The sequence below is a fragment of the Agelaius tricolor genome, unplaced genomic scaffold, assembly GCF_023055355.1.
Source record: "Agelaius tricolor isolate 1412-34295 unplaced genomic scaffold, bAgeTri1.0.p SCAF_14, whole genome shotgun sequence".
Taxonomy (NCBI): Eukaryota; Metazoa; Chordata; class Aves; order Passeriformes; family Icteridae; genus Agelaius; species Agelaius tricolor.
In genome coordinates this window covers 16646448-16670552 of record NW_027269274.1, presented here as the reverse complement: position 1 = coordinate 16670552, position 24105 = coordinate 16646448, and the positions used below count along the sequence as shown (strand labels likewise).

General features: G+C 45.1%; 1 protein-coding gene across 5 annotated transcripts in view; it reads left to right on the top strand.

Moving 5' to 3' along the window:
* Nucleotides 1-5946: 5946 nt before the first annotated feature.
* DCAF1 (DDB1 and CUL4 associated factor 1) overlaps nucleotides 5947-24105 on the top strand; it is a 48036-nt gene continuing 29877 nt past the window's right edge. For all 5 annotated transcript variants that reach the window (XR_011681199.1, XR_011681200.1, XR_011681201.1 and 2 more), the window contains exons 1-10: nucleotides 5947-6047; nucleotides 6078-6096; nucleotides 11534-11651; nucleotides 16184-16260; nucleotides 16511-16584; nucleotides 17527-17640; nucleotides 19342-19479; nucleotides 20287-20790; nucleotides 21922-22023; nucleotides 23217-23375. Coding sequence is in view for 2 of the 5 variants with exons in the window: in XM_071439948.1 (XP_071296049.1) it covers nucleotides 11542-11651; nucleotides 16184-16260; nucleotides 16511-16584; nucleotides 17527-17640; nucleotides 19342-19479; nucleotides 20287-20790; nucleotides 21922-22023; nucleotides 23217-23375 (1278 nt within the window). In the remaining 3 variants the exon portion in view is untranslated. The remainder of the gene's footprint in view (nucleotides 6048-6077; nucleotides 6097-11533; nucleotides 11652-16183; nucleotides 16261-16510; nucleotides 16585-17526; nucleotides 17641-19341; nucleotides 19480-20286; nucleotides 20791-21921; nucleotides 22024-23216; nucleotides 23376-24105) is intronic.

Here is a 24105-nt window from a genome sequence, read left to right as displayed (position 1 = left end):
TAGTTAACTCCTATAGAGAGATGTCATGAAGAAAGCAGATGGAAAATCTGCACTTAAGGCCTGATAAAAAGGAAAAAAAAAAAAGGAAAAACCGGAAAAAACCAAAACAAACCCCACTCTCCCCTTAAAAAGGCTAGTAGTCTTAAAATGCTACTTCTCCCTGGTTCTGTTTAGTCTTTGGTTTTAAAAGCTTCTATTGTTGCAAGTAATCCCTAAGATCCTTGTTGCTGGAAAACATAAGGAAGAATTTGTTTGTATTCCCAGTGTGTTTGTGTGTTTGTATTCCCAGTCTTGCAGGCATTTCACAGTGTGCTGTGCAAAGTCTTTTCTCGCTTCCTTCTGTATGAAGAGTTTCCTTTGCTGGTTGTTTGCTAGAGTAACAAAACAGATTTAAAAAGGGAAAACCCTTGTTAAACCACAAAAACTAGCAAGGGATTTTGTGTAGTGCCTGAAATGAACTTTTAACATTCCCCAGTTAGAGAAATGAGTTTAGTCAGGAAATGATGTCCTGTTGCCATGATGTCACTTTCTGTGTACTAACTGCCCCCCACTTTTCTCATGTTCTCCCTTGTATATTCTCTGTGCATGGTTTATCTGTCCACTTCCAGTCTCCCAAAGGCTCTTCCCTTTCATAGCTTCGTACCCCTGGAGAGCTCATATATCACAGGACACACCAGTAACCCCATTTTTCAGCAATTTAGGGAAAAGGAGAGGTATGAAAATCTGCTTGAAGTTGCTGTGTGTGTGTGAGAAGCTGAGCACAAAGCTCTGAGCAAGACTGCAGTAGCAGCATGGTGAGGATTTGGGGGCCATGCTACTGCAAGCCAGAGGTGCATGGCAGTGTATACTTCATGCAACACTGATCACTTTGTACTGTTTAACTTTTTTGTTGACTTTCAGCCTGCAAACGCAGATGTGCTGTCACTCAGATGCTCAGCTAGGCAGAGTTATGTGCTCTTGGCATCACACTGAGTGTCTGAATGGAGAGTTTTGGCACCAGCCTGTTTGGAAGAGAGCTTTTTGCCTGCTCATGTTCTCATTAGTATCTGAGCTGATGAACGACATTCTTCTGCATTTCCATGTTCCTAGATATAGATCTGGCTTCTGTCTCAGTCTGGGTTAAATGCTCAGGGGGAGCTGGCTGGGGAGCCTGTGTCTGCACTGCTGAATCCATGCAAACACCAGGAGAGCTGGGGAGCACCTGCCTGATGGCAGCTCCTGCAGATCCTGTCAGTGTCCAGAAGAGTTAGGGCAGGTGGCCATGGGAAGGTCCTTGATACTTTCAAGAGTGAGCTGCTTCTACTGATCTACTGTAGTAAAACAGGACAAAGTTGTAGCTCAGCCACTGCCAAAATGTAGGTCTCTCCATGGCCCCTTCTCGTAAATAGCTTAGCTGGTGCTAGTTTGTGTTGTTGTTTTAGCCTTTTTTTAGCTCCAGCCCAGAGAAACCTGCTCCAGAAGTGTTGCTATCACTCTTCTATCACTCTTTCTTCTTCCCACAAACAACCACCCTTGAAATCCTCTTCCAGTAGGTGCCATCAGCCTGCTGTCACTGTTCCCCGGTCTTCGTAACTCTGTGAGAAACTTCTCCTTGAGCGTTGCTTGGCCTTTTCTGCTGGAAGGAAACCCCAAGTGCTCTCTCCACACACTAGAGCAGGCATAATTCTCAGAAAAGGTGGCAGCTCTATTCCCTGGATCAGCGCCCGCCTCTGCTGCCCTCCGTGTGTTTCCTCTTTGCATTCCATTGATGAGCGAGCCTCCCCTGCCTTTCCCACCGTCACTCAGAAATAGCAAAGGAGCGCAGGCACAATTCGATTGAATGAACACATTTTGCGTGCTCTTTTACATTTGATATCTCTCTCCAGTTGTTGGGTGGTTTTGCTCTGTGTATGTGAGCACACAGATGGCTCCTCTAAGCACCTCGGCCCCGGATGATTGCTTGTTAATTTTTGCTTTGGGCTATTTTGAGCTTTTTCCTCTCTTCCCAAGAGGACGCTGGTGTGGTGCGATGATGCCGGTGTGCCACCTAGTGATTGAGCTATTCCCTTGTCGCACATCAATGATCGGAACACTCGGTGCGCGGATTCTGCCCCATTTGCTCACCTGGATCGCAGGCAACCCGCGGCAATGCCTGCAGCCCTTTGCTCTGCTCAGTCTGTCCAGGCACAGGGGATCCCACTGAACAGCTTTTCCCTGCTTATTTTACTTTGTACCTTTTTTCCTACCTTTGTACCTCTTTCTACTGTATTAACTGCAGTCTCTGTGATGTGGGCAAGAAATGGGAGATCATTTGAGGGGTGTTGGCTGCCAGCTTGCAGGTCACCCATGCCCATAATTAATCCATCAGGCAATAATTTTGTACAACGTGAAAATTTAGCACTAGATACATGTCAGTCAGATGCTCTGGGGCAATCTAGACAGTGTTTAAAGCCCTTTATGCATGAGTGGTATCATTGCAGATATTTATGTGCTTCACACCTCATAAACCCACTTCTGAACTATTTGGGCAGATCCAGGCTAGGAGAGCAATAGATGGTCCTGGGGTTGGAACTGAGGCGTTTTTGTCAGGGTTTTGTGCCTGCTGGCCACTCCCCAGATTCCCAGAGGCACCCAGGAGACTGGCAGGGTGGCAGGGGGAAGGCACGGGGCACAGAAGTGCATCACAGCCCGCTGGCCTCCTCTGTTGCCCTGGCAGTGAGCTCTGCTCCAGGTGCAGCTCCCCAGACTGTCTGACCTCCCGCCCGGATCCCGATCCCCCGGGGCATGGGCGTTGCAAAGAAACACCCTCAGCTTAGAGCAGCTGAGCAGGGCAGGTTCAGACCCTGCCAAAGGCTCAGGCCCCGGCATTGTACCCTTCTCTGGATGCTGCTGGGAAATCGAGCATTGTACCCTTCCCTGGATGCTTTGGGAAATCCAGCATTGTACCCTTCCCTGGATGCTGCTGGGAAATCCAGCATTGTACCCTTCCCTGGATGCTTTGGGAAATCCAGCCGGGTGCTGGGTGCAGCTGCAGCTGCAGAGTGATCCAGAGTGCTGGGAAGGGACTGAACTCTCTTCCTGGGCTCACTGCTCACCTGCTATGAGTCACACAGCAAAACTGTGCTGCAGAGGCTGGTTCTGCTGGGTCAGTGAGCACTGTCACAGCTGCCCTTCAACAGGAGCTCAGCTGCAGGGAGAAACACGGTGACAAGCAAACTGAGTCTCGCAGGAGGATGTGGCAATTAATTACAGGTTAAGTGTAGGAAGTTAACAAACTTTATCACTGTAGATCTGTGTTGGAGGTCAAGGTGAGCAATTAACACTCCTAAAAGCCTAAAGAATCCATCCTGCCCTCTCCTCATAGGGCAGCTGTAGTGAGGCATCTCTGAGTGTTGTCACTTTTTTGATAATGACCTTTTCCTCATTCTCAGAGTGAAGGTCTGTTCAGGCAGAAGGTGAAGCTGCAGCCTGGAGCCTGGGTCTGGGCTTCTCTGCCTTTGCCAGCAGAGATGAAGCATTCCAGACAATTTTCCACCCCTGGCTATACTCAAGGCATCCTTTGGAAACACAATTTGTGTCTTCCTGGCCTCTCTCACAGTGCTGTTCCTCCTCTGATCCCACAGCTAATTGTCCTTAAGTCTAGAAGTTTATTAGGGCCCCATGAAATGGGTTTATCCTCTCCTGGTAAACCAGTGTTGTGAGGTGATCTGGGATGTGACAGCAATAGGGAGAAGTGGTTCCTTTGTTCGAGGAGCCTCAAACTGTGACTCAGCTATAAGTCATTGTTACTGTCAGGTGGCCATCCTGTGGAATATGTTGTTCTTCTGGCTGGGGAGCTCATGGAGCTGAACCTTCCCTTCCTTGCACACCACAGGTCTCTCTCTCAGGTACAAGATCTCACAGGGCAAGAGGTGCCAGCTCACTGCTGGCCTCTCGTTTTTATTGCTCTGCAACCCACAGCCATATTTTGCATTTGTTTTGTGGCTTTTTTCCCTTCAAATGCATCGTTAAGGTGAAGTGTTGTTGTGAGGGTGAGGGCTTACTCACCGCACCCAGTGCTGCAGGATTCCCACTGTTGCACTCATTATCATGGAGTTAATCAAGACTGACAGTCAAATGTTGTAAGTGTGGTAGCAGAATCTCTACCTCTGCAAGCACTGCCCAGGGCAGGGATTTATGCAGTTGCAGTGCAAGAAAATGGATTAATGTGGACACTGTGGGGCATCTTAAGATAGGAATGGTGCTTATGAAGCTTTTCCTTGAGAGAGAGGGCCCTCTTTCCCCTTATTTACTCATTTTTTATTAATATTTATTCTTCCATGAGAAAGGCTTCTGCCAGTACCTGGACAATTACTAGAGCACAGCAGCACAAACTGGGATTTCATTGCTTTCATGCTGTCTTGTTCCTGACAGGTGAGCCAGCAGGACTCCCACCTGCCCTGTGGGAACCAAGAATGTTGGACTGAATCTTTCCCAAATATCTTTGAGGTGTGGAAATGCAGGAGCTGGAGGCCTGAGCATTTCAGAGGAGGCTGTGGCAGAGCCAGGGGGTGGCTGCAAGCTGTGCCCTGTGCCAGCAATGTGCCAGGCTCTGACTCTCCTCACCTGCTCAGGTGAGCTGGGAACTGAACACCACTTTCTCTGAGAAGTGACCCTTTCTCCAGTGCACCATGGATATGGCAGGAACTGCAAACCCTAATTTTGCTCTCAGCCCTTTGAATGTGGAGATGAGGAGGGGAATGCTGACCTCTGCAGCTGCTCCTGAACAGCCCCACGGCTGCCTCGAGGCTCCCAGGTGCCGTGCAGGGGGAGAAGAAGGTGCAGCTGTGGATGTGGTGATCTTTCCTGGATAATAACGCTGCAGGCAGGTCTGATACTTTTGATGCTGCAGCCAGCCAGGAGGGCCTGGGTGAGGAGAGAGTGTGCTTTTCCAGATCTTCCTTCCCCTCAGCAGTGGTAACTTCGCTGAGAGCACGTGGATCTTCTCTCGATCCAGCGGGGCAAGGGGCTGTGCAGAGTGACAGCTCATTGCCACTGTAAAGCACACAGAGCAGGGATACTCCCACTGTGGAACCGACAAAGGGAAGCAATCCCAGAGGAACAGAGGACTTTGCATGTGGAAGGCACCCAGGGATGGGCTGTGCAGCGCTGAAGGGTTTCTTTGCACAGACTCTCCCATGGCAGGCAGGTGCACTCCCTTCTGCAGTGGTGGGGGGAAGGACTCGGCAGCGGATGAGCTCTCCGGAGCTCATAATGAGCAGCTGCAGGGAGGGTGGGAACGTGGGAAGAGGAGTTTTCCTGAGACACTTAGGAGAGTCTTCTCTTCCTCCTTTGTTATAGTCCAGGGCAGGGTGGAGGGGGTGCTCAGTTCCGCTGTGGGGTTTAACTACAGCTGCCAAAACCAGCCCTGGTTTAAGTGTGAGGCAGCAGGATGCTGTTCCTTCCCGAGTTGGAAATAGGAGGAGGAATCACTCTGGGGAAGGAGCCGGCATCCGAGCTCTCCTGCAAACTCCCCTCCCCGTGGAACACCTCGCTGTCCAGCTGGAGGTGAACACCACAGCGAACAATGTCCAGCCTTGGGAAAGGAGGAGGAGCCGCAGCTGCTGATGGTCCCGCCGTGGGGCTGCAGGGTGGATGGCGGCGTGCCCAGCAACACGCCGCTATCGGGGCGGACACGCGGGTATCGGGGCCGACAGCTGCTGCTTGGCGGCTCCTCCGTGTCACGCCGGGCCGTGGAGCCAACAGCTTCGCCCCTCTCCCCGAGAGCGCCTGGTGGAGCACCGACCGCTCCGCCCGGAGCGACGGCGCTGGGCAATGGCGGCGTGCGCCGCGAACTACAGCTCCCAGCACCCCTGCGGTGGCAGCTCCCGGGGATGCGCATGCGCCTCGCGCGAACTCCCTTTCCCGGCAGGCCGGCCGAACACGTGGCCCCCGCCCCTCTCCCTCAGGGCCGTGACGCGCTCGCCGTGACGCAGCGCGGTGACGCAAAAAAGTGTGCGCCCTCCAGAGCGATCGCGGCCGCCGCGGGGTGCGCGGGGCCGGCAGCAGGGGCCGGGGGCGGCGGCGGCGGCGGCGGCGGCGGCGGCGGCGGCGGCGGCACCGCGGGGCAGCGCTCAGGTATCGGGGCCGGAGTGGGCGGGACGCGCCGCCGCCGTTGCTGCTGCTGCTTTCCCGGAGCCTCGCCGGGCTGGGCCGGTTGGCGGCCGCGGCCTCCGCGCCGGGCAGGGGCAGCGGTGCGGGGTGTGGGGGGGGCGCCTCAGGGGCGCGGGGTCGGCTGCGGGTCCGGCTGCGGGTCCGCCCCCGCGCTAGGGGGCGCCCTCGGGGCGGGGGGGCCCGGTGGGCCCGGCCCGGCTTGGCCTGGCCTGGCCTGGCCTGTCCCCCCCGGCCCGTCCCGTCCCCCCCGGCGGGACCGGGCCTGCGCCGCCCCGCCCGGTCCGGCCCGCCCCCTGCGCCGGCTCTTCCTCCTTCTGCGCCGGGCCCGCTCGGGCGGGACGATCTCTGGCTCTTCGCTCCCCCACTCTGGTCTCTGCTGATCTCTAAACGTTGGGGCCGCCCGTGCGTTCCGCCGGGCCGGGCCGGGCCGTGCGGGACCCCGCGGGAGCTGTCACCGGCCGCCCCCGCGAGGTGCGGCCCGCGTGTTTCCCCTTGCAGCCGCGCGAAGAGGAATTGATGTTGAAACGGAGCGGGGCTTTTTTTTTTTTTTTTTTTTTTTCTTATTTTGTAGACAGCAGAAGTTTGTTCCTGTTTTTTGGGCTTGTCGTGCCAGATCAGAACGTAGTTCTAAGTTTGTTTTGTAACAGGAGGAATTTCAGGAAACTGAATAACCTTGCGGTTTTCCCTGTCCTTAAGATGCCTTAATTAAGAAAAAGAAAAAAAACCCCACAACAACCGAATTTTTATGCAAATACTTAAAGGCAACATTAGGGATATGTTCAGTATAACATCCAGTTTGGAGCTCTGTTAAACAAGAAGTTGAACAAGCCTAGACTTCCCTCATTGTAGGAAGGACACCAAATCACATTTTTGTGCTCCAGAGATGGTGAGGCTTTTCTAACTTGGTGGTATATTATTTTCACAAGTGAACTTCAGTGTTGACAATTTGTGATACTTAAATTTCCACATGGTGATTTCAGGCTCAACAGGTTTGGACAAATAGCTGTCAGGTGCCTCATCTCTTTAAAGGATATTTGTGATGCAAGGGAGAATATTATTTTTTCTTAAAGTAAGGAATTCTTTGTGTTAAAGCATTAGTATAAATGAACCTACAAATGTACTGCTCAGCTTTGCTGGGCAATTAACTAGATTCCAACTCATTAGTGGTACATTATTACATTAGTCTTCCCTACATTTTGTCCTCAGCCATACTTGGAAATAAGTTTGGGACCAATGTCAAACTGGACTATGTAAGCTGGACCAAAGTGCAGTTATTAGAATTTGAGTTGCCCTTGTGCATGTGGAATTACAAATCTTCATGTAATTTTTGTCTATTCATTTAATGTGCACATTAGTTTAAATGTGCCATCTTCCTACAAAGTGATCTAAATTGTGGTTTTTGGGAGATTTTTTTTTGCTTGAGATTTTTTTTTTTGTTTTATTCTAGCTCATTCATTTTGCATTTAAATTGCTAAGTTAGGCCTTTTGTGTTCATTTCCCAAATAACCAAACTGTTGGTTTTCAGATTTTACAAGTATATTTATATTCACTAAGAGGTTTCATGCTTTAAAATGTTTATCTGAGGGGAGTCAAGTGTGTTCAGAACCTGCTGATCCTTTCCCTGAGCTCAGCATCAGTCAGGGAATGAGCTGTAGTGGTGTTGCAGTTGGTGTGAGGCTCCAGTGGACAGAAGGGTGGAGCTGAATTGCTCCAGCTGTTCCAGGCATTCACTCAAGGTTTGTGGTTAGAGGTCACTGGAATTTGATTTCCTCGCTGTTCAGAGGTGTCTCACTAAGGTGACTCAAGCACTCAAGTGTCAGAGGTTTCAAAAACATGAGAGCACCTTGAGGAATCTGTGTCTCAGTACTCTCTGGGTTTCCCTTTAATGTCACATTCTTACAGCCAAGCTCAGAAGAGAGAAATGCCCATAAAGGCTTTGCTGTGGTGCAGCAATGCCAGGCAGTGTTTGGCTTACAGCCTTTGCTGTGGCACAGCAATGCCAGGCAGTGTTTGGCTTACAGCCTTTGCTGTGGCACAGCAATGCCAGGCAGTGTTTGCCATTGCAGCCTTTGCTGTGGCACAGCAATGCCAGGCAGTGTTTGGCTTTACAGCCTTTGCTGTGGCACAGCAATGCCAGGCAGTGTTTGGCTTACAGCCTTTGCTGTGGCACAGCAATGCCAGGCAGTGTTTGCCATTGCAGCCTTTGCTGTGGCACAGCAATGCCAGGCAGTGTTTGGCTTTACAGCCTTTGCTGTGGCACAGCAATGCCAGGCAGTGTTTGGCATTACAGCCTTTGCTGTGGCACAGCAATGCCAGGCAGTGTTTGGCATTACAGCAGTGGCAGGGGCACCAAGCACAGTGTGCTGAAACTGAAGCAGCCACATCTGGGTTTGCAGTGGCCACCGAGGTAGTTGAGACTGCAAATATTTGTTTTTCAAAGTCAAATTCTTTGAGTAAGTGCTTTATGTTTTGTTAATAGTGATTCTAAATATATTTTGGCAATAGCACTGTTTGGGAAAAATTCCCATTCCTTAGCTTAGTAGATGTTCAAAGTGAAATCTGGAAATCTGTAGTAGGCTGTGGTTTTCAAAACTTATTAAGAGAAAAAAATTACATCCCTCTGCCCCCTCCCCCCCACCCCCCAATTTAAATCTGATCAGTTTTGCTGGTTCTTTGAGAGCAATTTAAGATTGAATTTTTTCAGCAACTTGTGCTGAAAAGGGAAGTAGTGAAAGTCAGAGCTGTTCTCCCAGGTTTCCTCTCCATCAGGCCAGGTGTGTTGCTGACAGTTACAGGTTGGTTCATATCATTTATGTTCTTGTCTTCTCTGAAGAGCTCTTCACTTTGATTTAAGGTGGAATTCTAGAAAAAAGTGAGCACAGTAGGAGTTTCTCTGGTGCCATCTAAAAAAATTGTATTTATTTGAATAGATTGGAAGGGATAAGCCTGTGGAAGAGAGGAGATGCCTTGGCAAGACATTCATTGTCACTGCTGTGTCCCAGTAGAAAGGGTGGCATTTCTGTGTTATAACTTCATTTTAGGAAAACAGCTCTATGTCAGCACCAGTTCTTTAGACCAATAATGGGCTTTATTGAGGCAAGTTTTAGGGATAGCTGGGATTTTTCACTTGATTTTGGTATAGCACAAGGTGTCCCAGAGGGCAGTGAGCAGTTCCTGTGGTCTTCCTGGCTGGGACTTTGTTGACCTGTTGCAGGTATTGCTGAACCTTTTCTGTTTTCCAGCAGGAGCAGTTGAGAGTTGTTAGAGGAAGTAAATTGTTTTTCCAGATTGCAGGGGAGCCTGCACAGGCCCTGTACAAGCTCTGAGGTCACAGGGCCCTTTTTGCTGTATCCCTTGAGCACAGAATGAAGATGGGCATGTCTGAAATGGTTGAATTGGATTCCATTACAGCACTTGTGTTCTGAGGCCCAGAGTGAATTTGTCTGAATGTTTTTCTGTGATATTTAAAAGCTCTGAAGAGCTGCTGGCAAGTGGTGTTCAGTTAATGAAAAAGGAAATGGAACTTAATGAGCTTGGAGTAGTTTTATTTTTGAAGGTGTTTTGGGAGTGTGTCTGTGTGTACAATCTCATTATGGTTTTGCCTGGATCTAGGTAGTGTTTCTTCCTAAGCAATTTATACATTTGCATTGAATTTCCTGATGTAGTTCTGAAATGAATGAATGAATAATGAGTGCCCTAGATAAAATCATAATTACTTGTGATTTAGGAAACATCATCTTTCTTCATGCTTAGGTAGGTTTTTTGGTTAGCATATGTCCACTGCATATAGTACTTAACAAAATGGTGTTCTTGTAGTCACAGGTTTATCTTTTCATAGTCTTTGGCTGATAACTTTTGTGCAGTTTCTGCCAGTTTAATCTTCAGCCAGTGTTCTTAACTTCATGTTTCCCATTTAACTAACCAGTCACAGTACATTAAATTCAGAAGCACCTATGAGACAAGAGGTAGAACTGTAGGATTGTTCATCAATTCCCTGAGTGAGGAGAAGTTTTAAACCAATTGGAAGTGTCCAGCACAGAGTTAAATTGTGGGGATGTTTTTCAGAGACAACTTGGGCTATAAATGCATGTATAATCTCTGCTATGGCTGCCTTTAGAGTCTGCCATTTGACTGACTCCTGAACATGTATTTTAGGAGCTGATGTGTATGTCACTGTCTTAAACACTTGTGTATTTAACACTGGTTTGAAAGCTTCTTTCTCTGGGTCAGTTATGACAAATGGGTATTAATTCTCATGACAGACGGATATTGACTATGTTGTGGCTAATGAAATGCTGGAAATCTTTGTGTGTTTTTGGATGTGAAGAAATCTGTTTTGCTTGGTGTGCTCTCCCCTACCTCCAATACCAAGTCAGTTTATAAATTGGGTTTGGGTATTCCTTCCTCTAGAAGTTACAACTCTTCCCAGTAATCACAGTCTGTCAGGTTGGAAACTAGGGGCATGGCAGTATCTTGAGACAGATTTTGTTCTAGTTTAAGCTGTTAATATTTCTAGTAGGTTTTTATCAGATCGACAAAAGCTGACACCTGGAAATTTAAAGGCTTAAACAGAACCTACAGTGATAGTTCCCTTCATTAAATGATACTTCAACAAGTCACTCAGTGCTGTAGGAGTTTCTCACTTTTGAGGATGGGAAGATAAATCTTCTGTCAGCTGCTGTCATGCAAGTAAAGGCTGATAAAGCTGCAGTAATTGCTCCAGTGCTCCCTCCTGTGATCATCCTGCCTTCCTCCTGGAGCCACTGGCTGTTCTTGGGAGCCCTGGGGGAGCGGGGCAGGCCCTGGGAGAGCGGGGCAGGCCCTGGGGGAGCGGTGCCCGGCTCTTTGCCACCACGGCTGTCCTGGGGCTGCTCCCGTTGCCCACAGCACTCGGGGGCTGCCTCTGCTCCTCAGCACTATGGGCCCCAGCAGTTGTTGGCACCTCCACCACTGCCTGCAGGGCATTAAACTGGGATAAGGACACTGATCACAATCTTGCTGTCCTGGCTGGGTCGGTTCTTGAGTAAATCACCACAAAGAGTAACTCAGGTCTGCTCCTGGAGTTGAGGTAGAGCTTTTAAAAGGCTCAGGCCGTGAACACAGCTGTGGTGAGCTGTGCATTCCAGACAGCCTGGTCAGGGCTGGGGAGCACCAGTCAGGACTTGCGTTCAGAGGTGCACATGTTCTTTAGTCTGCAGGCAGAGGACCGGAAAGAAACTTTCACATTTGAAAGCACTGTTCTGTCACTTTGTCTTCTCACTCCTTTTTGCTGAGTATTATTTGCCTCTTTCAAATGACTTGTAATATTTGATTTAGATTGTTTCAAAGAATACAGTAGAAGAGTGGGATTTCTTGCTCATTTTTATGCCTTTTTTTTTCCTGGTTGTTACCTCTGCCTTAGGCTAAGCCATGACTTCAGGATCTGGGCATGTGGACTCCAAGGCTGAGCTCACTACTTTGCTTGAGCAATGGGAGAAAGAACACGGCAGCGGGCAAGACATGGTCCCTATTCTCACCAGGTAAGATCTATTGAGCAAATCCCTAAAGCTGAATGGCTGAAGTTACATGACAGCAGCTTTTACCTTCTTTTTTCTTGAGGTGTTCACATACCTGATAACCTGCAATTCATTTTCTTGATCTAAAAAATGAACTGTTAGTGTGGTATTTAAATAAAAACTTTTAATGACATCTTACACTGTCTCTACAAATACTCTGAAATAGTAGAAGTCAGGAGCATCATTAAATGTTTGAAATAACTTTGGTATCTTCACTTGAAGCTTGTAAAACATTGAGATGGGAAGCAAGGTATGAGGGGTTTGAGATTGCAGTAACATTGATCAGATTAAGTGAAAGGGTGAGAGTAGGGTGAGTAGGAGGAGCTATATTGAGAAGGTATTAGCGAAGCTCATAGGGCATGTTTAAAGTGAAATTTTAAAACCTGATTGTTTTTTAAGCTGTGTGGTGGTCGACTGGCATTGTATTGGGAGAAAAATGCCCTGGACCAGTAAATTATTTGGGGCTGTTTAGGTAACACCATTAATTATAAGACAGTATCTAGTACAAAAGAAAGATTTGAATGATCAGTTGCATTTGTGTTTTCCCAAGCCAAGCTTCATTTGGGTAGACTGACGTTACTCCTACTTTAAGGGGAGATTTGCAGAAATTCCCCCAGTTCCTCACAGCTCTGCTGGCAGATCCATGGCCTGCCTCATGTGTGCAGGACTCAGCTGCTCTGCAGTTCAGGAGCAGTCCAGGTGTCTCTTCTGCCTTGTTGGGTCAGACAAGTCAGTGCACAGAGCTGGAGCTGGCACTGGCTGGAAGTAACAGGAATCTGGTGGAGGTTCTTTGCTCAGGTCTGTGCTGTGCCTCACCCACCGGGCACAACTTCTATGCTGTTCTTACTGCATTTTAAAAATAGCAGCATAGGAGGAGGAGATGAGCAACAGAAAGCCAGCCCTAAACACTTGAAAATTAGTGGGTCTTGAAAATCATGAGACAGGTTTTGGTGTATCTCTGTGTATTGTCTGAAGGAAACCTGTGCTATTTCGAGGCTTTTTCTTGTAGGCATAACCAGAAATTTACTGTATTCTAAGAAATTTAAAGACATTTGAGCTAAACATGTATTTTTTTGTGCTTTTAGCGGTCTGGCACTTCTTGCTCCCTCTCAGCTCCTGGAGCTCCCTATATTATTTATGCTCAGACAGGTCTGATAACTTTGTTGGTTCTCAAGGTTTCTATGCAGCAGGCAGAGTGGTTATGAATGGTGAAGGATTGGGTATTTTTGCTTTAGTGGAGATAGTACAGATTTATTTAAGGTAGAATGGGGATTTCACCAGAAGTTAAAATCAGAAATTAGATTTACAGTGCTTCAGTTATCAATGAGAGCCATGTTAGAGTTGCTGGTAGAGATGCTCCTGAGGAATCCTCACCAATTGGAGCTTGCAGTGCCAATGTCCTGAGGCAGAGAAATGCCCTTGCATATTGGTTTGGTCTTAGGGCAGAGGGAGCTGTGGTCATACTTGTTGGTGAGTGATATTTCTATACTTCCTTCCTCCTTGTGAGTTAAATGAAAGAAAACTTCCCTGTGTGGATGGGAGTCTGTTGAATGTGATGCTGAGGCAGCACAGGTGGGAGTGCAGTAACAGGACAAGGACAGCAGCAGTTATGGCACCAGTTACAGACCACAGCTGAGCTGTCACTTCCAAAAAGCTGGATTTACAAACACTTGAGTGTTAGAAGGTATGAACTGAAGAAATTGCTTGGAAAGCCTATCAGCAAAAAACAGATATGTAATATACATGGTTTTCAAAACTATTGTAAATTGAAATGATCCTGTAATACTCTTACTTCATAGACTGGATGCAAGTCATGTTCAACCAATCAGGCAAATCGTGAGACTCAGATAATTTATTATGTCCCAGGAGCCTCTTTCATCAAGGGAATACATCAGCAGTTTAACATTGTAACTTCATCTCCACAAACCAGCTGTATTGTGGTGTGGGATCCTAGAGCACCTTATGCTGTTGCAATCTGCTGTAAAGGCTCAAGTTGGTCATTAATGCCAGGTGATGACACAAAGCAGGATTAGGATGGCTTTGTTGTTCCATCTAGATCACTGGGGGCCTTGCAAAGTTGACAAACTTTTCTATATACCCCTGCTCCCAAGGTGAGCTCAGTTTGTGGCAAGTGGAAATGAGGATCTGACTAACTTTCCAAACACAGTTGTGAAGAGAAAAAAAATTAGAAGTAAAAGGCTCAGTGTAAATCCTACATCTTGTCTGCAGACTTGGAAGTGGCTGCTGAACCAGTATAATGCCAAGTGAATGAAGGAAATCTTGAAACTTGAATAAAAGTTCTGTGGTTTTGTGAATTGTGTTTTGTTACAGCCCTGTATACCAGGTGCCTATGTTAGAAGGCTGAAATGAGCTTTGGTAGTTATTTGACACTCAGTTGCTTCAATTGAGAATTGACAAAGCTGTTGGATCTAGATAGGTTTATCTAAGTCAAGTCACAAACCACCTTTGTATGTGTTAGTTAAAAGAAGGGTATTGTAAGCAAGCTTGATTTTTCTCCTTTTTTGTTTATTGAAAATAAATTTCAAAGAGGCAATGTTTGTGTGGGTTTTTTTGTTTTTTGGTTTTTTTTTTTTTCTTTCTAATTTTGGTCAAATAGTTGTGAATAATTGTCTCAAACCCCTCCATAATTAGTGATTCACATTTGTCTTTCTTTGAGCCTGTGATAGTGTTGTTGTCCCTGGAAGCACTGGGAGCTGGCTTGTTGTTTGGCTGCCTACCCAGACAGGATGCACTGGCCAGAGTGTTGTGCTCACTTTCCATGCTGCTTGTCTGTCCTTTCTGGCACCTCACCAAAATGCTAATTATCACCTCCAAAGACCTGACAAGGCAAGAGTGCTGCTTCCCAGCTCCCCATTTGTCTGAGTTTTCTGTCAGCAGACATCCCTCAAGCTATTAGTTCTCATGGAAAAAAATGAGGAGCTGGCAGTGGAGTATTTAAGAGACTTGCTTCTGCCAGAATTTCTTGAGAGCTCAAGCTGTGCCACCTATTATTAACAAGGGACACAATTTGCATCCTTTCACAATCAGGCTTATAAAAGTAAATATTGGAACCCCACAAGATCAACAGCTTGTTGAAAGATAATTGTTAGATCAAAGGCAAGCAAGAAAGTTTTCTGCTCATTCCCAATGAGCTAATTTGCTGTTCCTGGAATCTGGCAGGAGTCATCCTCTGTCACACTGAGTGTAGCTCACAGAGGCAGGACTAAGTACATTTTTGCCTCTAGTCATGCCTGGGAACACAGGGTATTTTCTGGAAAGTAACAGGCACGGAGTAGAAGTCAGCAGTGTTCTGTAAGGGAAATCCTCTGTGAAAGACAAATATTTTTCCAGGGATTACTGCAGCCTTCCAGCAGTTTTCCCTCCCCTGTGATAAACTCTGCCTAGATAACTACTGTGAGGTATTAAGACCTTGTTTTAAAATGCTGTGCTGCACATAGATGCTGCCTCCCACTCTGAACCTCTGTAGAGGGGAAGGAATCATGTTTTATACCAAGGAAATGAGATTTAATTTCCTAATGTTTTTTCAATTGAATTGAGTGCTCTTTATTTCACCTCAAACTGCATATGTTTTTGCTGTGACACTACATAGAGAAGGACAATGAAAGACTATGGAATTATTTATTGCTTGACCATGAGATAATTTTTTTTCTTCCTGATTTTGTGTAAATAAAAATAATAATTAATTCTCTTACTGCTCATTCTAAATGAGTTAGAGCATAGGATTTCTTATGCCTGCTGAGACTGCTTCTAAGTTTAGGGGAGGGCATAGCACCAAAACAACTCAATTTTATTTTTCTGATAGAGAGGAGCATTTAATGTATTTGGAGGATCTGTGAACAGGGAGCTGGCTGAGTTTCTCCTTGTCTTATCCGTGTTGGTAGTTCACACATGGTAAAAAGTTGATAACTGAATAGAGGTTACACAGCACTTAATATAAGTATTTAATATTTATTAAATATTTATATATATATATATATATTTAATTCTACAACACAATTGAAATTTAATGTGCCGAATAACAAAAAACTGTGCAGACAATTTGAACAGCTGCCCCTGCACAGACTGAGCAAAGGGGAGGAATAAGTTACCTGTTCAGGACTTGCTCTGCTGCAAAACAAAGACACTGTGGTGGTAAGAAGGTACTGCTCAAGCCCTTTATTGACTCTAGTTCTCTACACTGTGTGTAGAACACCACAAGGAGTAAATAAAAGGTGTTGGCCCTTCAGAGTGTCAAAGTTTATGCATCTCTGGGGTGTCACTATGGGTTCAGTGCATCTTGGAGCTAAAAATGAGATGAGATAGTAGAGGCCAGTGTTTTCTCCCCCCCTGTTGTGGCCAGTCAGAAATCCTCTGGTGGCACTGAACACTGGTGAAAGCTGATGGACTGGTTTGCAGTGCTCTGATAGATCTGTGACTGTGAGGAGCTGTGCTCCAGGAGTGTGAGTGCTGCTCACTTTGTGCTCTTCCTGCTGCAGAATGTCAGAGCTGATCGAGAAGGAGACTGAAGAGTACCGCAAGGGGGACCCTGACCCGTTTGATGACCGACACCCCGGTAAGGTGTCCTGGCAGCACCAGCTGTGCCCAGTGCTTGCCTGGTAGCTCATATTCAAAAGGAAACATCTTCTAGCCTGAATGTGCCAACTCTGATCGAGGTCTGACACCGCTTTTGCACTGGGAAGTTGTGCTCTGTAGTGCTGCCTCCAGAGCATCCACAGGCAGTTTGAAGGCAGCAGTTCAGTGCTAATGTTGGCATCTTGAGGTAGGAAGGTGAGTGTTTTCCTGTGTTCCTGTTTGTCCCACAGGTCGGGCCGACCCTGAGTGCATGCTTGGTCACTTACTGAGGATACTCTTCAAGAATGATGATTTCATGAATGCGGTAGGTTTGCTCTGAGAACTTTCTCTGTCAATTCTTCACACCACCTTATTTCTTTTATTTCCTCTGTGATGGTTGACCTTGCTACTTGTTTAATATTTATTTTAGTGGTATCAGAATTCTCTTTTCCATAATACTGGTTTTTAAGTTGGGTTTAAGAGCAACTCTTTTGCCACTGTTAGAGTGACTCAGGTAAAGGGGAGTTCATGAGCTGTTGGAATGTGTGTAGCAGCAACTGAATTAGTTGTTTTCAGTCTCTTTAAAGAAAATGGGGCTTCTCTAATACAAGTCCAAAAATATAATTTCTTTCTATAATGGAAATGAATAACGCTAATTCCAGTGCCTTGTTTCTGAATGCTTGGAACTACTGGGCTGTCTGCAGGAACAGAAGAGCATGTCAGCTCTAGAAGACTCAGGCAGAGAATCAGGAGGCAAGAGTCTGCCTTTCCACTTGCATTGCTAAACTCTAACATGACTTAACAGCTAGAATTTTGTTACCTTTGCATGCCTGCAAGCACCTATATCAGTACACGTTGCTGGAAGGATTCTGACAGATTGCTTGCATGTCTCTCTCTCTCTCTCAACTGCAAGTGATAAGGAAATACATGTGCAGTTAAAAATGTGCAATTTCTTATGTTAGTTTTTTTTGTTATCTTTTAATGTTTCTGCTGTTACAGTTTTTCAAGGCTCTTGTCTTAACAGATCAGTTCAAGATAGATATTTAGTCAGTGAACAGCAGATTAGAGGCTCTCTGCTTCTCTGAGAAATAGTTTCAACTTCTAAGGCACTGAGGGAGCAGGCTAAAGGCTGTCATGTTGAGATCCAGGGCTTAGATTGGCATTCCTTACTTTATTATTTTTCTGCCGTGGGAGCTGTAAGGCTTTCACTGCTCTGGGTTTGGTCAGAGTTGAATTTCAAACCTGTGCTGTTCCTGATCTTCTCCAGCTAGTGAATGCTTATGTGATGACAAGCAGAGAACCTCCACTAAACACTGCTGCCTGCAGACTTCTGCTGGACATCATGCCGGGACTGGAAACAGCTGTTGTCTTCCAGGAAAAGGTATCACCTGCACTAAAGCTTGGGGTTTAAGCTTGCTTTATTTTGTACTCCAACAAGACTTCCCAAAGGAGAAGCCAGTAAAAAGCCATATTGAAATCCTGTGTGTGTCTGAGAGCCAATCTGTTCAGTCTCACTAATGGTCTGGGGCTTTTTGCTCTTGGCTTGTTCAATTAATCAAATCTTGGGTATTTTATAGCTTTTTAAAGTGTGATGTGACTGATTGAAACAGAGGAGCTGGAATTTAATGTAATGTTTTGGGAATTGTTGCTTTATAGGCCTGTGAATGGAGCAGGCTGTGCAGAACATGGAGGACTTGCCCAGTAATCCCCAGCTCTGGCAGAGCAATAGCTTTCCTAGAGCTAAGTGATAAGCAAGTCATACTTTAACTAAGCAGTCTAAAATCCACAAGCTTTGTGGGCATTATCTGGACAGCTGAATCAGACTTCACATGTTGCCAAATAAGTTGTTCTGAAGGAATGCACACAGAGTGGAAAGTGAGGAGAAAGTGAATTTCACTCAAGCCACAGTTTCCTCATCTGTAAGAATTAATGTTTTTCTGAAGTTTGGAAATGAGGCAATGCTGTATATGAAAGTTCTAAATTAATTTCTCTACTGTTGGAAATATGCAGATGAATTCTAAAGCATGATAAAAGAAAATAATGTGCTCCCTTTGTGAAAGATTTAATTTAATTTGAGCTCTTTGTGATCTGTCTAAAAGCTGAGGCTGGGAAGCCTTGATCAAAAAACAATTTAAGACCAAAACAGTAATTCCCCATTTATGGAGAATATAGCTATCTCTTTCCAGAGACAGAAGTTCTCTGTAAACTGAAATGAAATTAAGTTTTGCACTTAGGGACTTTTTTCCTTTTGACTTGATAATATCTAGAGCTCTGTCTGGCACTTAGGGCTCCTGTAAATAGGAGGCTTTGGGAAGAGGGTGTTTTTCTTGTCACAGAGAGGCCCTCTAGCGACCAAGGGATTTCACAGCTCTTCAGTTAAACTTTTTTTTTTTTTATTACATAAGAGCATTGAAATAATAATGCAATTGTCTTTAAGTATGTAACAAGCAATAAAAATCTGTGAGCTGAGAGTTCCTGTTAAAATGTCTCTCTTCATTATTACTTTTCACTCATCTTCTATTGTATTGTACCTGTAATTCAAATTATGTGCAAGATTTCTGTCATGATAATTGTTGTTGATGTTTCTGAATCGAGTGGCAATTTAGAGGAAAAAAATTGATCTTTCATTCTAAACCGTTGTCTTTCTAATTGTCTGTTTTAAATTTGGCCAAATTTCATTTTATTTGATATAGGTTCAACACAGCTTATTTGAAATTTGCTCAATTGCTGGAGATTTTTATTAGTGGAACTGACCAGAACTCTGGGCTTGTTCGTTTGGACTAATTCATATCTGTAGTGTTTTGCTGCCTCCTAGGAAGGACCTTGACTGGCCTCTTTTTGCAGGTGTGCAGATCCAGGTATCTGATGCCTGGGCATAGTTTCACACAACTTAAAGATTTAGGTTTTTTTTTTTTGTTGTTGTTGCAGCAGTATTTTTCATTCATTCCATGCTTGGTAGGAAATCCAGCCTGGTCATTACTGCAATAAGAGAGAATTCTTCCCAACAGATGCTTTCACTGGAACTGAGAAGTTAAAGATTAAATGTAACTGTTAGAACTGGTTTCTTGTTTCTCCCTTCTAGGAAGGCATAGTTGAGAATCTCTTTAAATGGGCACGAGAGGCTGATCAGCCACTAAGGACCTATGCAACAGGACTGTTGGGAGGAGCTATGGAAAACCAGGACATTGCTGCAAATTACAGGGATGAGAACTCCCAGTTGGTAATGATCTCTCAATCACTTTCCCTTTGTGGAGTACAGTTACCTTTTTATAATTTTCATATATGGGGAGCTCACATTCACGGGTTAATATATGAGTCTTACAGTGTTGTAGTACTATCTGTAAGGGTCATGGTTTCCATCCTTTCCTGCCTGAGTTGGAGCATGCAGCCTGATATTCTGTTAACAGCAGTTGTATTCCAAATGCCAATGGAAACCTAAGAAGTCAAGTACTTTACCTTTTAATAAGGCTCATGTTCATAGTTTCCTTAAAGAAGAACTTTCAGAAGCTCTACATCTGTAACTGTTGCACATTGTGGTTTGCCCACCAGACAGAGGTTTTAAAATGAAAGGTGAGTCAACATGGACAGCTATGACTTCTCTTCTAAACATTAAAAGTAAAAGCATGACCTTTGGTTTTGTGGAACTGCAGTTTACCAAAGCTGCTGCTTCCAAAGGGAATGATGCCTTTATTTCAGGCAGAGCAGAGATGGTGGAAGGATGCTGCAAACTGATGTGTGGTTCTGTTAGCACCACTATAGCTCATCTGCTCCTAATGGCTTTCCAGCCACTTCCTTCTCACATGGGAGACATGGTGCTGGTATTTTAGAATGAGAGTTGCTGTAGCAAAATGGATTTGAGTTCTCTCAGTCACTTTGAAGTTATTTCTCTGGGCAAATGTACACCACAGCATACTCAGCACTGTATGCTGTAGAGGGGTTATATGATGAGAACAAAAAATATGGCTGAGGTGAGTTGCATGATCAAAGCAAGGAGTGTATTCTCATGAGTGCTGCTTTTCTGAAACAGGTGGCTCTGGTTCTCCGTCGGCTACGAGAGTTGCAGGTCACTGAAATGACCACAAAACAGGAAAACAAGCGCCCCAGTCCTCGGAAAGTGCCCTCAGATCCTCTGCTGCCCCTCGATGAAGAGGCTGTGGATATGGATTATGGGGAGATGACAGTAGATGGAGAGCAAGAAGAAGTTTCTGCTGATATGGAGATCTCCTTTCATCTCGATTCAAGTCATAAGACCAGTAGCAGAGTAAACTCTGCTACAAAGCTGGATGATGGGGGACTGAGAAGAAGCAAATCAGGGAAACAGCACGAAAGAGACGGCTTCCGCAAGGCCAAGCAGAAGCTGGGCTTCTCCTCCTCGGAACCAGAGCGGATGTTTGTGGAACTGTCCAACAGCAGCTGGTCAGAAATGTCCCCGTGGGTGATTGGCACTAATTACACACTTTACCCCTTGACTCCTGCCATAGAGCAGAGGCTGATTCTTCAGTACCTGACTCCCCTGGGGGAGTACCAGGAGGTGAGCATATGAAGGTGGGAGGAAGCACTCGGTGCTCTAATTCTCTGTACAAAGCTGAGTGGAACTGTGGGGGGAAATTGGCAGAACTGCTCTATCACGCTCTGATATTTCTTGTCATGATTGAGACTGGTAACTTTTCCTGAGTTGTTGATGACTTCTAAACTAATGAAGTCATTAGTTTGAATATTACTTGGTGGGTAATACTCAAACCTGAGCCTAGCAGATGTGTGGTCTGGAAGTTGGAGCATGGCCCTGGGGATTTTGTCCCATGTTCCTGCTAAATTTGGTACGTGGAAGCTTGGTTTGAAATGCAGACATTTCCTGTTTCCTGTGGTGGATATAATAGAGTCCTGCAAGTAAAAGTCTGAGGAAATAATCAACTTGAAATTCTAAATGAAGTGGTTTGTGTTACCTCTGTAGTAGTTCTGAGGAGAAGTGGCAGGGCCCATGTTATGCAGATGCTTTTGATAACTGGTAGTACTTAAATGACAAAATAATGTGACTGTGTCACATTATTACCAAAGAGTGTCTCCTTTATTTTATTTTTTTTTGTGGTTTACCTTAATTAGTAACAGAACAAAGCAACACAATTTTGCTTTGTGGTAGATGTTGTGTGTGCACATGTGTGCCTTGTTTCTGTGAGAGCCAGTGAAACCATTACCCCCTAACACCCTGCATGCAGCCTGGATTGCTTCATATGCCAGGAATAATAGGCTATAAAAACAGGAATTACTAGCATAAAGGTGTTACAAAGAATGATGCAAAGGGTTTTGGTCTGTTGCCCTGCTCTCCTGTTTTTTCTGTTCAGTTGTTGGGTAGTTGTCTTTGCACAGATGGAAGGTGGAGCCTCTCTCCAGGGTGCTATCTGTGTGGACTTCCATAGCCGCACTTGGAGGAGAGTCTTAAGATTTCCGTGTGGCAGCTGCCATGCACCTTGCTGCAGTCAGCAGATGTATTACAAGAGGTCTGTTAACCTTTATTGCTTCCTATGGATGGAGCTGGTTACCTCTGACCTCTCATAACAGGTATCTGCTAATAGGGGAAAACTGGGGGCTTGAGAGAGTATAAACCAAAAGAGACCTTGTAATTCCCATGAAACATTCAGCTAGTGTCCCATTTTTGTTTTCTCAGCTGCTACCCATCTTTATGCAACTGGGATCAAGGGAGCTGATGATGTACTACATTGATTTGAAGCGAACCAACGATGTGCTGCTCACTTTTGAAGCCCTTAAGGTAAGTTACTTGCAAAATATATAAAATATACCATAAACATTGGGAAAACATGTAATATATGCTTGCTTTGTGTCAAAGGCAAGTGCTCATCTTCTTTAGGCTGACGTCTTGCAGCATTCCCTGGGATTGGAAGTGGTTTTCACTCGAGCTGAATGCATTGCAGTTTTGGTTTTTGAAGTGTCAAGCACTTAAAATGAAAAAAACAGGAAAGGAAGGAGGGAATAAAAAGATCTTAATTGTGCAGGAAGGGCCATTAAGTTCACCTTTCATCTACCTATTTGAAGATGATAAAAATTTCTTTTTCTGTCAAATGATTGTGTTCCTGCTGCCCTTAGATGGCATTCCTGAGTTATTCCACTGCCTGCCATCTCAATGGACACTTGTGAGGGGTAAGGAGCATAAATATCTTACTCCCAGAAGCCCCAGCATGACATCTCTGATCTCTGTGGTTTAAATACTAGTTTTGTGTGAGTAGTCTTTAAGGTTACCTCCCCAAGGTAAAAAGCCACACAAAATAACCTTATTCAAGCCAAACCTGCAGTGCAGCAGCACAAGTTAAACTTGTCTGTACATTCTTTCCCTCTTTCACAATAACTTCTCTGCCTCTGATCCTCCAGAGTCTTCCTCTCTGTATCTTTCTCATTTGCCTGAGAATTTATTTTGAAGGTGCAGTGTTCCTACATTAGCTTAGGTTGCTTCAGTTGGGAGTAGAGTGGGGTGTACAGTGGCTGTTACTGTTTCCTCTTAAGGTGTAGGTAATACAGAAAAGCAGTGTGCAGTACACTTCAGTGCAGCTGCAGGCTTCCCTTTAATTACCTTTACACCTCTTTTTGTAAAATTCCTTCTGTCAGCAATATGTCATAATCAAAATATAATGATATTTAAATAGTTAGTAGTGATAATAGAAAGTGAATGAATTTGAAGACAATAGAAAGACCTTAAGGTGGTCTGTTGGATAATTTCTGAGTTGCTCTGCTTTTCTTGTATTTTTTTTGCAAGATGTGTAAAAAAAATGGTAGTGCCTCTTCTGGTTTTGTTATTGGGATAAATGCTGCAGTCTGGATTAAATGTAATGGGAGGAGGAAGTGAGGTGCACAGAGCAGTTACTTTTTCTGCTGTCTGTTTTTCTATGGGATGGGGATGGAATTGATGTTTCAAGAATCCTAGTCTAATCTGCTTTTATGATTCCTTAGCATTTGGCATCATTGCTGCTGCACAACAAGTTTGCTACAGAGTTTGTTGCTCATGGAGGAGTGCAAAAGTTGCTGGAGATTCCTCGTCCTTCCATGGCAGCCACGGGAGTGTCCATGTGCTTGTATTACTTGTCATACAATCAAGATGCTATGGAGAGGGTAAGAGTTGTTCTTGTACTGTAACTGCAGTCATTGCCATAATTTCCCAGTGTTTCTACCTGTGTTCAAACAGTGAATAAGCATCTTCTAAGATTAAAAGCAAGTTTTTATGGATGATTAATTGATATATGCAGAGGCATCAGGAAGTATATGAATAATAGTGTATTGTTTCAAGGTGTGTATATGAATAAGTGTTTTGTTTTAAGGGTGTGGATTTCAGTTCCTAGGGAATTAACTGAAGATCTTGTCACCCTTGTCTTAATACTTTAATCACCCTTTTCATTCTATTCTTCCCTCTTTCCCTCAAAAAATCCCAACAAGAAACTCCTTCATTCTCATTTGCCTTTCTTTTCCTGTCTGTTCCAGTGGACTACTACACCTGAGATTGTTTTTCCTCATGCATGGCTCCAGATGTTCTGCCAGATGTTATCCCCAATATGTTCAGATACCAGGTAGAGCAGGTGTCTGTGGTACATTTTGGATTTCAGAGGAAGCCAGCTTCAGGGTACAGTCACTTGTCAAGTAGTCCACCTCAGGTCTGAAGCTGGTAGCACTGCATTCTTTGAGTGTATCCAGCAGAGAAGGGATGGAAAACTCTGCTAACTTGGCACACAGCAGCTGGTGCCAGCACTTCAGTTCCTCTTGTCACTGACCCTGACAGAGGGTTCCCAGTTCCTTCTCAGTAGAAGTAAATAGGCCAATGCAAAGGTGCAGTTCTGAGTGCATGGTC